Source organism: Malus sylvestris, chromosome 7 (genome assembly GCF_916048215.2).
Source record: "Malus sylvestris chromosome 7, drMalSylv7.2, whole genome shotgun sequence".
Classification (NCBI taxonomy): domain Eukaryota; kingdom Viridiplantae; phylum Streptophyta; class Magnoliopsida; order Rosales; family Rosaceae; genus Malus; species Malus sylvestris.
Genome location: NC_062266.1, coordinates 6,375,553 through 6,390,166, shown reverse-complemented (window position 1 = coordinate 6,390,166; position 14,614 = coordinate 6,375,553). Strand labels below are relative to the sequence as shown.

The 14,614-nt window shown below is 35.0% G+C and overlaps 1 protein-coding gene across 3 annotated transcripts; it reads left to right on the top strand.

Annotated features, from left to right (window-relative positions):
• The first annotated feature begins 1,559 nt into the window (after nt 1-1,559).
• Nucleotides 1,560-10,650, top strand: LOC126629592 (protein GLUTELIN PRECURSOR ACCUMULATION 3-like). Of its 3 annotated transcripts, XM_050299670.1 has the most exons (17): nt 1,754-1,803; nt 1,904-2,001; nt 2,892-2,949; nt 3,038-3,173; nt 3,277-3,305; nt 3,436-3,532; nt 3,620-3,675; nt 3,801-3,908; nt 5,384-5,440; nt 6,033-6,124; nt 6,678-6,762; nt 7,553-7,705; nt 8,430-8,521; nt 8,718-8,900; nt 8,992-9,095; nt 10,008-10,098; nt 10,254-10,650. In XM_050299670.1, the coding sequence occupies exons 2-17, from the start codon at nt 1,993-1,995 to the stop codon at nt 10,311-10,313; spliced, it is 1,410 nt and encodes a 469-aa protein (XP_050155627.1). In that variant the 5' UTR covers nt 1,754-1,803; nt 1,904-1,992; the 3' UTR covers nt 10,314-10,650. The 3 variants fall into 3 exon arrangements, with proteins under 3 accessions (XP_050155626.1, XP_050155624.1, XP_050155627.1); XM_050299669.1 differs by lacking the exon at nt 2,892-2,949 and having other exon boundaries at nt 1,560-1,803; nt 8,721-8,900; XM_050299667.1 differs by lacking the exon at nt 2,892-2,949 and having other exon boundaries at nt 1,560-1,803.
• The last annotated feature ends 3,964 nt before the right edge of the window (nt 10,651-14,614 follow it).

The following is a 14,614-nucleotide window of genomic DNA, read 5'->3' as shown; positions in this document are numbered from 1 at the left end:
CATGGCAGCTATGATGTTTGAAGTTGTAGGCCAACACTTTGCACACACACATGCAGATTTCTAGCCCTTTGAATCATCAAATTCGTCCATCCTCATGTCTCCATGTTTGCACCATCCAATCTTGGCCCAAAAATGCTCCAAAGTGCTCCAAAATGCACCTTCTTGCATCCTTGGCCCAAAGAACCTACAAACACACAAAAATGGCTTAAACTACTAACATAACTAAGAACTAAGAACATAAATGCACGAAAACAAACATACTAAGTCGCATAAATATGCTCCTATCATAGCACGATATTGTCCGCTTTGGGCCACTCCTGCACAATTTTGTTTTTGGGAACTCATGAGCAACTTCCCAGTGGGTCACCAATCATGGGATTGCTCTAGCATGAACTTGCTTAACTTCGGAGTTCTGATGGAATTCGAAGCCAATGAGCTCCCAAAAGGTCTCGTGCTAGGTAGAGATGAGAATATACATATAAGGCGTACATGATCCATTCCCCTAGCGCGATGTGGGATGTTACAATCCACCCCTATTAAGGGCCCAACGTCCTGGCAGTGATTGGCTCTGATACCAAATTATCACATCTCCGCCCGGGCCCCTACCACATCCTGGGCTCGACTATTGTTCGCTTTGGGCCCCGACTACACTTTCATGGTTTTGTTTTTAGGAACTCACACGAGAACTTCTTAGTGGGTCACCCATCATGGGATTGCTCTCGCGCGAACTCACTTAACTTCGGAGTTCTGATGGAACCTGAAGCCAATGAGCTCCCAAAAAGCCTTGTGCTATATGGAGGTAGACATGTACATATAAGGCACATCACTCCCTCTCCGTTGGTCAATGTGGAATGTCACAATTTATCCTTGCAAAATGAAACTCATATATATATATATATGAGACTATTCAACCATTCCACTAAATGGTTGGCAATTGAGGTGTTTTCTTGAAATAATGCGTTCCTCTATATTTTTTGCTACAACTAGATTTCTTATTGATTTCAGATTTGTTTAACTTCTTGCAAGAACTTGAAGACTAAAAAAAAATAGATGATTTAAATTATTAGATAAAATTAGAGTGGGTTTCACAAGGTGTGTCACAAAAGGTTATTTGATAGGTCCTCATTATATTTGAGGGAGCCTTCAAATAACAATTTTTGTGACACCCTCTTATAGGCCGCACTCCCCATTATACTTCAATGGCTTGAACCATCTAGTTTTAAGTTTTCCTCAAAAATCATCTTTTCAAAATGTTACTCAAATTTGAAAACCATTTCTCCAAAAAATTGGGTGTCATTTGAGTGTTTTCTTAAAATATCATGTTTATATGTAAGTTTGTCTACAAAAGATCTTTAACGTGTCTTATTGTTTACAAGGTTGATCCATAAATACACACTTGTGCGTCAAACTTATGACGAGCAATTGTTATAACACATGCACACTACTACTATATTGTAATATTTCGAATCAATGATACAATGCTATACGGAAAATACTCACGCATAACATATATTATTAAGACACGGTGACGTTATGGAAATGACATTGTAGTGTAACTTGTACCGAGATGGAGCAAAACTGGGGGAACAAAAGTTAAAGAGGACTTGCCCGTTCTCACACGAGTGCCAAAGGTCGTTTGTTCTGAACACGCATGACTGGGTTCGAGCTTTCTCAACACACAGCCTGGTGAACTCTATTTGGTGGGCAAGCGACAGTGATTAGCACAGCGAAAGAAGAGAAAATGCACTACTGGGTTCGAGCTTCTTCCTCTGATTTTGTTGGAACACTTCCTCAACCTCGCAGGTAAAATTCTCTCTCTCTCTCGCGTATATATATATATGTGTGTGTGTGTTTATAGCTTTCAAGATTTCCCATTTGAATTTTGGTTTCCTTTAATTCTCAGCGGTCACACGGCGGTGATTGTCGGTAGATCAAAGGTGGTTGTGTTTGGAGGCCTTGTAGAGAAGAAGTTTCTCAGCGATATCGTGGTCTATGACATTGGTACTTTGTTTCCCACTCTCTCTAATTATCTCTATTTGCTAGACTTCATTTTGGTTTGCTCTATTTATATTGGTATTTTTCATCTGGGTTCTCCGAAAATCGATGAAATTATGTAAATTACTCTGTCTTGAATTTCTGGGTTTTCTTGGTTCAACTGTTTTGTTCACTTATACAGACGATCTTGATTTATATAATTTTTTGTTTTGACATAATACTCCAATGTGTTATTTGAAATTTATATATATGCGAAGACTAACGCAGCGAGATCAGGAGATAAAGGATCCGATAAGAGAATGATAACTGGATTCTGGAACCTACCAGGGTTGATGTAAGTTTCAAGTTTTCTGATAATGATTAAGAATCAGGATGTAGGTTATACTTACTAATTAAAAAAATCAAATTCATTAATTAACCAAACTCAATAACAAAATAACTTTTAAATTGCTTATATAGATGGAGTTTCAAAACATAACATCCTGAAAAAAGATTGAGTTGGCTTTGTATAGTATATAGCTATTAACATGGATTTGCATAATTTGAATGGTCAAGGGGCTCTTGAACTTCTCCTTTATAAATTTGAGGATCTTACAAAATCTTAAAAGTGCTTCAGATATTATACTATTATTTGTACTTCTTGGAAATCATCTTTTCTTGTATGCACGATATCCCCGTGTGAAGTCACCATGTTAGGAACTTCTTACTATTCAGCATTGTTGCAACAATGTTTCCCTACATACGTTCTAGTCCTACACGTTTTTGTCATAATACTTCTTTTACATAAACTTGCCTGACTTAGTTTGAAGGATCACTTTGTATATAATTCATGTTACGGTAGCGAACAGGTGAAATAGACCTATACTTAAGTAAACGGAAACTTGTATTTATTACAGAAAACAATGTGCACCATGGCAGTTCAAGTACAAATGCTTTTGTGGATTAAGGTTTTCTGTGAGTGGGAGTTCACTTGACTTTTTGTCAATAGATTTTCACACAAGTTTGACTATAGCATCTCAATGTAGGCCTGTTACTTTTTCAGATAACAAATTATGGTATCAGCCAGAGTGCACTGGTGGCTCTGATGGACAAGTTGGTCCAAGCCCACGAGCATTTCACGTTACTGTTGTGATTGATTGTCATATGTTCATCTTTGGTGGGCGTTCTGGGAGCAAGAGGTATGTTCACATTCAATACATATCTATCTGCAGCTTTCTGCTCTATGACGCTAATACTATTACTTGACTGCAAATGGTATTACTGATATTGTTTGGTTTTCAGGTTAGGTGACTTTTGGGTCCTAGATACTGGTAAGAATCTATTTATTTTGTGCTGCTGATAATGCATGAGAATTATACCTACTTGGTTTAATGCTTCTTTTGTCTTCCTTTGACTGATGAGTAATCAAATATATATTAAAATAAATTATGTTTGTTCTAGATATATGGCAATGGACAGAGTTGACAAGTTTTGGCGACTTACCTTCTGCACGAGATTTTGCTGCAGCTTCAGCTATAGGAAATCGGAAAATTGTAATGTGAGTATATCTTTTGTCTTACTTATTTATTAGTTGATATGACGGTTCTATAGTAACTTTTGTTATGTTAAATATAAACAAATGCAGGTATGGTGGCTGGGATGGTAAAAAATGGTTGTCAGATGTGTATGTCTTGGACACAAGTAAAATCTTTTCTCTATGATTTTGGAATTATCTGTTATTTTCTGCTTCATGTTTGATTTAGTAAATTTGTTGAAATGGTCATAAATCAGTTCTATCTTGATTTGCTTCCTTAATCCTTATACAGTATCGCTAGAGTGGATGGAGCTGTCAGTTACAGGGTCATTACCTCCACCCAGATGTGGCCATACAACTACCATGGTTGAGAAACGGTTGCTTGTTTATGGTGGCAGAGGTGAAGTAGCATGCTTTAACTATGTTGATAATTGGGTTCATAACACTTCCTTTCTAGTTTCATTTTATTTTAATTTGTAATACATGTCTCTCTCTGTTTGTTATAGTTTTTTTATGAGAGTTTACCTCCATTATGGTTAATAGTATAATTTGCAATCATTTACTGTTTCTTTGAGAATGATATGACAACTTTCTAGTTTGATTTTATTTTAATTTGTAATACATATCTCTCTCTGTTTGTTATAGTTTTTTTTATGAGAGTTTACCTCCATTATGGATTAATAGTATAATTTGCAATCATTTTCTGTTTCTTCGAGAATGATATGACAAAACTTAATTAGAGTTGCATTTAATCATTTTGCTCTTCTATATTACAAGATTTTTGCTATTAAGACAAGAAAAATGATATGATTGAAAGCAATGCTAATTCATGAAAGTATTTTCCCCCCATTATTTAGTTGAAGTTGAGAAATCAAAATAACTAATTCTAAAGCTGTAGTGTCTTAGAGTTTTGTCCTAATTGACTCTGTTATTTTGATGTAATTTCTTTGATGGCTGTTTATTATTTTTAGAGATATCAGGGTTTATGGAGAGTGTGTCCTCTGTTTTGTATTCTTTCATTTCCTTTAAAGTTTCTTATCAGAACAAAATATCATGCAAAATTTCACGCCCCATAAGGCCAACCTAATTACTTGGGGAACAATGAATTAATTGGTATTATCATGTACCACACGGGATCTTCCCATTAAATGTACTTGTGAATTCTGAAGGCAGACCATTCTTTCCATGGGATATCCCCTTTAAAGATAATTTCAGTGCCTAGTTTCTTGCACTAGCCATTTGGGATATCCCCTTTTTAATGTTTGAATTATTTGGTGTAACAAACTTCTACAGTCTACTTTTTAATTGGCCCCATGACTACTTTTTGAATTAAATACAAGGAGATGCAAATTATTATGGTTTTTTTTTTATCCAAAATGGTCCCTGAGATTGGCTAACTCCTCACTTTGGTCCCTAAGATTCAAAATCGATAGAAGTGTTCCTTGGGATTGTCCACCGTCAATCCTTTTGGTTATTCTGTGAGAAATCTTCGTTAAATTGAGGGTATTTTTGTCAAATCAACCCTTCCCCTTGAACTAGTGGTTTCTTCAATTTAACGGAGATTTTTCACAGGACCAAAATGATTGACGGTGGACAATCGCAAGGACCACTTCTATCGATTTTAAATCTCAGAGACCAAGTGAGGAGTTATGCCAATCTCAAGGACCATTTTGGCTAAAAAGCCAATTATTAATAGAAATCTAATCAGTGTTCAAGTTCGCTGATTATTTTTTTTGTTTTCTTCCTCCTTTCCCTTTCGTTCTTTGTATTGCTTATAAACATATATGCCAATCTTTGCAATAAGGCAAGCATAAGATGCTTGGGTTTATTTGTGTACAATCTAGCTGACTTGAATATTTGTCTTGACTTTCATAGGAGGTGGAGGTCCAGTACTGGGTGATTTATGGGCTTTGAAGGGTCTAATCGAAGAAGGTTAGCAGTATATTCCCTTTTTCTATGGTAGCTTACTATTTCGTCATGGCTTATCCTTTTGGTTTTACTTTGTTCTCGTGTTTTTTGAAAATTGCTTTATTTTGTCAGATTATTTTGTTACATTTTATGTTTCCTCTCTGGATAACTGATGTGTCCCTCTTAGAGCACTTGTCAAAGTGATGAGTATTCTCCTTCTAATGCTATCCAAATTACAATTAGCTTTTTGCTGCATCTGTTTACTCTTGGACAAATTGAGTTTTAGCCACCCAAAGACACAATCATCTTAGTTTTGTTTGTCTTCCAAATAGTACTGTAAGGAATTTAAGGATTAAGAAACCATTTCTCTATTTTCTTATCTCGGAAGCAATCTTTACATTGTATGTACCTGGACATGTTAGGCTATCATTTTTCGTCTCATTTGTTATTTTAGCTTGACGTTTCTTCTTATCCTTTTTTACTCAGATTCATGAGTTTAAGCTTCAAACATGTCAATTCATAAAACTCATTATATATGTGTGTCTATATATATATTATTACTTGGTTTTCAGTTATTCAACTTAATTTTGTGTTTCATCTTTCTTGTGGAGGGTAGAGAATGAAACACCTGCGTGGACCCAATTGAAGCTTCCAGGACAAGCTCCTTCTGCTCTGTGTGGCCATACTATTACATCAGGAGGGCACTATGTAATTGACATTTCCATACTATTTTTATTAGTCTCTTCAATATACTTTCTTCAGGGATGACTTCTACTTCATTACAAGTTAATATATTTCTGTACTGTTGTTATTATGGTCAACCTGGTTTGGGTAGGATACCCTTAGTAACAGCAGAAGGATTGTTATAAGCTTGATTAGTTAAGTTTACATACATGTGATCTCAGCTTGGCATGTGTGACTGAACGCATAGGCTCTTTTTTTCGTTGGCGATAGATATCCTTACTTGAAAAAGTAGTATCAAACTTCCTTAAGTATCAGATTTCATTTCTTGGTTACTTTTACAATTATGTTGCATAAAAATAAAATCTTAATGTCTGGATCTTAGAGTAGCGAAGAAGTATAAATAATATCTAACAATGAGACTTTTTGGCCAAAACAAGCACTCCAGTCCTGTATTGTATGGTTCTTGATTACAACAATCATATTTGTATTGATGACAATGGAATTATTACATCATGATATCTGTTTGCTTTTCTTTATCGTTTAATCTTCACACTATTTTCTTGATGTCCTTTTGAAGCTGTTGCTCTTTGGCGGCCATGGAACTGGTGGCTGGTTGAGTCGTTATGACATTTATCACAATGACTGCATCGTTCTAGACAGGGGTAATTGATTCTTGCCTTTTCTGTTGGACTATTCACTTAACTTTGCTGAATGTGCCATCATAGTATTGATTAACCATTTATATTTTACCATGTTAATACTCTCGTTTAATATATTCGTGTAGCAAAACAATATAGATGCTAGAAAAATTTCAGTCTCTCAGCACTCTTACTGGGTTCACTTTTTTTTGTCTTTTTAATTTTTTTTCACTTCTAAAAAAGAAGTGAATTTCTTTTCATAGTCCACTGACATACTGCAATCTTCAATAGTCCTATCCTTGTGTTTTTATAAAATAGATAGGGAATTATATGGCAGAGAGCGAGAAAGAAAGAAATTAGTAGTGGTTCAGATACAACTAAAATCAGAAAGCAGAGCTCTTATTGATTCTCAACATTGAACCAGCTCATCAAATGAAGAATTACGGTTGGTGTTAGTATTTTGTAATTGTGAGGCAAGAACAAAGGCAAAAAAAAAAAAGGTCACTGGAATCAGACCTACTTTTAAGTTGTTGTACAGAGAGGACTTGGGTATGACCACTGACATCCAATGCTTAACATCGAAACATGAAATATTATGGATTTGCATTATTGAGATAAAATGAGGATTACTTTAATGAGTAAGAAACTATCTTCTTAATTATATATTTGTGGATAACTGTGTGTGTGAAACATTTCTACTTTTTCTACATGTTCGATGCAATTGTTTTTAATTGCATCATTCTTTTCCAGAATTTGGTTCAAATGCTTTGCATCTTTAATGCAATTATTTATATTTCCTTTTTCCTTCTGGAAGTGTCTGCACAGTGGAAGCGCTTGCCTACTGGCAATGAACCTCCTCCTGCTCGAGCATACCATTCTCTGACATGTATGGGATCACGCTATCTGCTATTTGGTGGCTTTGATGGAAAATCAACTTTTGGTGATCTCTGGTGGTTGGTTCCTGAAGGTATTATATCGCCTTCGTTTCTCTCATCAGATAATTTTCTTTATGGTCTTATAAACCACTCTCGAAGATGCATTCAGTTAGGTTATGAATAAGGGAACTTTAACGAAAAGCACCCGGTACTGTTCACTTTAACGAAAAACCACATTTTTACACTAAAAAGTCAATCCTGGTACTATTCACTTTACCCTTTATTTTGTCCTTATCATTAAAACTCAAAGTTTTCAAGCCCTTTTCATTAGTTTTCCTTATGAATAATCCTCTATGAAGTTCTCATAGACTTGGTATCTTGCTAATTTTCTGCGACAAGAAAAATGAAATTGGTCTGTGGTCTTATTAACTCTTTTTTCTTTGCTGCAACGCTTATGAAATGTTGCATGCAATTGTGAAAATCTAATGAAAGAGTTTGATATAACGTTTAAACAAATTTGATTGATATCAGACTCTTGGAAGTTTGTTTGGTTAGGATGGGCAGGCTCCAAAGTTATCTAAATCTTGTAACTGAAGAAGAAAGTTGAGGAAAGAAGACTTAGAATATTGCTTAGTGAAGGAGAGAATGGCACAATCCCTATTAGCTAAGAAAGATGTTTTACGATCCTTGCTGTGTAGTTATCCAAGCAGAAGCGGACCTTGTATTTCCTTTTTATTTTATTTTATAATATTCATGGTGTTTGAATTAGAACCTAATTCTAACATGTTATAATTGTCACTTTTGCTTGTTCTGTAGAGGACTCCCTTGCAAAGAGAATACTTGCAGCTTCACCAAATATCCAAAATAAGGATGTGGAGATGGGAAATGAAAATGTCCAAAACATCAAGGTGTGCTTACAATTGCCTCCAATTAAGTGCAACTTTTAGTATGATTTTATCAAACTGCCTTCTCGTAAAACCATAACTGGGTTGGTTCGGTTGTTATTAGGTAATTGTTTTTCGAAAAGTTGGGCATGCATGCATATCTCACAAAAGTACTGGTTTACTGCTAGAGTTACTTTGTAACCGACCCTTCTAATTTTAGCAGGAAAGCCAAATGGAAGAATCTGCTATCTCGGAGTTACAAAAAAGATTAGGAATATCTGTTTCTCTCCATGGTAATGGGGTTCCAATTGTGGATGAGGTGGAAGACAAAGAATTCATTCAACTGGCTTCAAATTTGGTTGGAGAAAGAGTCTCTAGTGATGAACAGGTTTCTGGTGTTCAGGTAGGGTATTTTACCATGCATCAATTAGGTACTTTTAAATGTCAAATGCAATCGGTTGTGTGAGTGAAAATTTAATGAAAATACAACTCAGGCACTTCGTGAACACTGGAGGAAATCTACACCAAGGCTTATCCCACTTAAGGAGCTTGGACCCTTGCTTCGGGACTACCAACGCCTGATTACTCGTCGTCTTCAGTAAGAACATCTTACACCATAGCTTATGATCAGCCAAACTTATTTCAGGATTTTGTTGTTATTTTATTATTAAAAAATTTCTTGCTTAACATTAAGTGGCTAGTTCACACAATCCGCATTTGACCTTTGGTTGTGCACATCGTAATCACATCATCTTTGATTCTAGGTCTTGGTTCCCACATAGTATGCGGCGCAACATGAATTGAGTGTGTAACTTAGGTACAGCATAATGAGTATAGAAAATACATCACAGTTAAAGAAGGGTCAGTGGGATTTTTGTGCCCTCTCCTAGTTTTGCTAGTTTAGCTAATAGATGACTCCTATACTCAAAAAACAATCTTGATGATATACTCCTACTAAATATTTCGTGCGTACATGAAAATATAGAGCGAGTACAGTGAGCTACCGAATAATCGAAATAATACTGCTTGGAGTCCTCTCATGGTAGGAGAAAGATGATTCTGTGAAGCATGGTGCAAAAGAAGGCTTAGGGTTTAGGAGTAAGACGATACTCTATCAACAGGGGACGTTGAGTGAGTCGTTTGGAAGTTGGCTACTGTAAAATGGACACCAACACTAGTGCACCAGATTGTTTTTGTGAAGACAAATCTATTAGACATCCAATAACCGAAATGTGATCAACTTATCATTTTTTTTAATTGGCAAAATTGAAATTTCGACCAGTCCAGTGGCATCTCAAATGTTTTGGTCTCTGTCCCTGTCATGTTAGTTCTTTTCCCCCTAGAATTTGTGGAGATGGACACAAGTATAGAATTTGTCTTTGTCCACGGGGAAAATAACAGCGTAAGTTGTATTTTAACCCATATCTGTCGGTTTCTCATTTGTTAACTTGGTTGATTAATGTTTTCATCTTCTTTTTCTCTTCATGGAATTTTCTTTGTGGCTATATAGGGTGAATAGTGGATCTGATATGCAGTTCGTCGAGTCCAGTTTTCCTGGAAAAGCGGCTTATGGCTTTTACCATATCAGAAATGTTAACCAGGTACAATTCATGCTTAGTTATGCAAAGCAATCAAATTAATTATTATCATCACATGGTACCATATTTTCCTCCATCTACAAACTTTCTAGTTTCTGCTTATATTCTTTCCTTTATTTCTCTTCTCATATTGTTTTTAATTATATCGTGGTTTTCAGTTGCGTCTGGATGACATCCCAAAGCTGCTGGCAGAGTACAAACAACTAGTTTCAAATTAACGGACAGAGCTGGAAAAAGGAAAACGAAAACGACGTCGAACTTTAACGATCCGAATCGTCTATTTTTCAAGTTATACTTCATAGATAATCCTGATCAAACATAAAACCAGAATAAGCCACTGTAGGTGTGACCCACACTAGGAATTAATGGCGATTTAGAAATTTGTAGAATGATAATTGATAAGGTGACTACATAATTAAGGTATATTAGTGTATTATTTTATGTGGTAAGTGATATATAAAATTAACATCTAATGCTATAAATTTATTAATTAATGTGATATGTATACATTATTATATGAGAGGATGTATTAATACGATTACCTTAGCATTTTCATTGTTTTTAAGATGACAAGAATATACTAAACTTTCCCTCTTTACTTTTCTTCCACTTATGAGTTCCACTTAGCGCATACATATTTTATAAAGAAAACACTTTATAAAAGAAAGCACATACATAGTTTATTAACAAAAACGGAGTAGGATCCTCTTGGATCTTCTTTGTGGGGATTCGAAAAATCAATCAATCATGTTCGTTCATCGTCCGATTATAAATTATTTTAAATTTTAAATTTTAAATTGATTATAAATAGTATTTAAAAAAAACTAACCGTATGATATACGATAAATGGACACGATTAATTGATTCCCTGATCCTTATAAAGAGGATCCGGAGAGGATCCTTGTCCAACAAAAACATGAATAAAATAATTTGAAGTTCGAACCTTCTAGTTCCTTTTGAGTTTTACCTTAAAGACCTTTAAGATTTATCTGAATGTCTTTTATAGCAACTAAGTAACTCAAATGTGAAACCTTAACCATTTGTCATTGTCATTTTAGTGTATTGTCTTTTGTAGTAAGCTTATTTTATTAACATCTCACATATTGTTGATTAAACCTCAGATATTTAATACATTCCATATTTGCTTTTTCAATTAAAAATTATCTTAATACACCAAGCATGCTCTCTCATAATACTCTTACACCCCACATTCTCATACACCTAATATTTTTCACATACACCCCACATTTTCTATACACTCCCACATTCGTCAAATCTTATAATACTTATTTTCAATTTTTATAAAATAAATTGACTTAGGATTAAAACCCTAACATTCTTTAAAAGGAGAATTCTACAATTCAGTTTGTTGAGCTTGAGTTTCATTAATTGGATCATCATAGCCAATCTCCTTTTCTCTGTTTCTTAAGCCTTTTGCTAACAAAAAAAAAGGATGCTAAAAAATGACAACTGGGAGGAACCTAACAAAGCAAAAGTAAACCCCAGAAGATGAATAAGAACGGAAAAGGTGTTGCTGGGTTGGCCTCCTATGAAATTGGGTAGTATGGAAAGCAAAAGCAAGCTTAAATAATTACCGATGTCATTGAATAATTAAAACAATGACAAATATGAAATTTTACCTCATGTGAAGCTTCTGAAATATTGATATTGTGTTCCATTCATCAATTTTTTTCTCAATCAACATGTTTATAGTTTCAATAGTTAGAATTTTATTCAACAATGGAATGGAGGGTGGGAGAGATTTTGATAGTTGAAGAAGATAAATAATACGTTAAAAGTAATTTGGGGCGTATTTAGAAATTTCTTATTTTCTTTAAACCTCATAAGGTTGAAATTATCATTGCATAGTAGGTTACATAAGCCACCTAATATTAAATTTTAATGTGAGGTATATTTAACATTATGTGAGATGCTAATAAAAAAAGCCTTTTCAGTATCATGTTTCTTATTCTGTTTTCTTAGTACATTTAAGTGTCTTGGTCATTTCACTGTCCTTGAAATGCAGATCGAGGAGTTCCTTAGGTACCGTTTGGTACGCAGACGGGACGGAACAGATGATGTAAATATTGAAAAAGATAAGGAGAAATTTTGTCATAAAATGTTATAAATTTGTGTTCCACGGATGTGGAACGAGTCGTTCCAGGGGGAAGAGGTGGAACGAAAAATCAGCCAAATTTCGTCCCATGGGACAACCCGTTCCACAGTTTTTAGGCGCACCAAACGTGGGACGGAACGGCTCATCCCGTTCCATCCCGTCCCGTCCCACGTACCAAACAGTACCTAAGCAAACTTGGAATTTAATAGCAAGGACGAAAGTTTTTAGCACAAAAGAAAATTTTTAGCGTGAGACTTACATAGAATGAATTCACGTTATATTGCTTTGTTGATTAATAATGTATGGATTGTCATGTATAAGTATTTTTTACAATACAATTTTAAAAAACGCTACCTGACAATAAATTCATTCCATATAAGTTACTTTCTGAAATATAAAATGTTATTACATATTTTATAATATAAGTGGATGATAAGATGGATATGTTACATTCTAGGATATATTTTCTAGAAACTTGTAACTAGTACTTTGAAATCTAATTGTATACTCTAAACTTTTTATGTTTAAAAAGGAAAATATTCTTATAAGTGTAATACTAGGGAGAATAAACATGTAGAAAATTTTGTAAACTAAATGATATGAAAGTAAATGATTGAATTACTATTTAATTGTTGATTAACATACTTATTTTTTATTGATAACACATTATTAAATTATAAATTTGATTTAAAAGTTTAGTTTACTTAACATGTAATAAGTAGATTTTTAGGGAAAAGGATCCTCGGCGGATTCTTTTTCTGGGGATCCTAGGGATTTCGTGATCGTGACCGTTCATTGTACATCGTGCGGTCAGAAATCATTTCAAAACTTAAAATTTAAAATTAAATATAAATAGTACCTAATGATTTCTGACTGCACGATATATGATGAATGGTCACGATCACGAGATCCTTAATATTATCAGAAGATTGATCTGGCGAGGATCCTTTTTCCATTTTTAGAGCACTTGTAATAATTTTCAGTTTTTTAATATTTACTAGAAAGAACAAAAAGGGCATATTGATACGTGTGCCAGAAAAGAAGGTCGCCTATACGAGTTAGCAATATTTTACTTATACCATTACATCTGTCCACCAACGACAAAAGAGGTATGAATAATGTTGGGAATACTAAATTTATGTACTAAATTTGTAAACTAAATGATGTGTCCTTAATAGGAAATGAGCATGTTTATCAATATTTAAGTAATAATACAATTATCAACTTCCATGTTATTTAGTTTACAAAATTTAGTCTCCCTAGCATTACTGAAAATATATATTAGGGTAAATATCAGTTTACTACCCTCATGTTTCGTGGTTTTCAACATTTAGTACATCAAGTTTTTTTGTCCCAGAGTTATATCTAAAGTGTAAATTTTGGGACAGTTTCATACATCCGTTAGTCAAACTGTTAAGTCTCCCGTTAAGTGATGATGTGGTGCCCATGTGGACAAGGACTGGATGCCACGTGTATTAAATGGTCCACATGGATTTGTTTTTTTTTCTTTCTTTCTTTTCTTCAGAGGGGTTCACGTGGATTTTTTTTTTTTCTTCTTCTTCCTCCTTTCTTCTCTTCAAAGGAGGGGTTCACCTTCACCCCTCTCGACCCCTTCCCTTCTTCTCCTTTCCTTCTCTTCCTTGCACCCATCCTCCCTTCACACCCACCCATTCCCCTCCTTTGCATTCACCCTCCTGCACACTTCTTCCAAAGAGGTGATGTCAGTGGTAGATTTAGCAACTGGGATGAGCTCAAAACTAATGAGAAAGAATAACAGAAGCAGATAGAGGGAGTAATTGGAAACAGGGTTTGAGAGAAAACCCATTTGCTCTTTTCAAATTTTGGATCAAATCATGTTAGTTCTTAGAGTTCCTGAGATGGGTTTTTGAAATCTTTGAGAAAAACCCAGCTGGGTAGAGTAAAGATTGAAGCTTTTTTTCTTGAAACTGATTTTTCTGCAAAAAAAAAAAAAAAAAAAAAAATTGGGTTTTTATTTTTGTGGGGTTTGGTATTTGGGTTTCTGGGTTTTGCTTCTCTGACGCAGACGACTCATATCCCTAAACCCTATTCTGAATGCCCATGCCAAATTTCGACCCAACACCCGTCATTTTCCCTCCAGCATCAAATCATTCCACTCCTTCACCAGCTCCGAGAGATTTCCCACCGATTCAGGAACAGTTTTGGAAAAATAATTGTAACCCAGATCAAGAACCTTCAGCTTCGAGAAACTTAGAGGGATTTCATAGAAGAAGTTGCATACGACGCCGTGAGGGGCGGAAAGGCAGAGGTCGTCGGGGAAGAGGGAGCGCCAAGGAATGTCGAGGTTAACGAAGCTTAGAACTGTGTAGACGTTGTCTTGCTCGGCGGAGGTGAGGAATGGTTGGGGTTGTGAAATGACGGCTG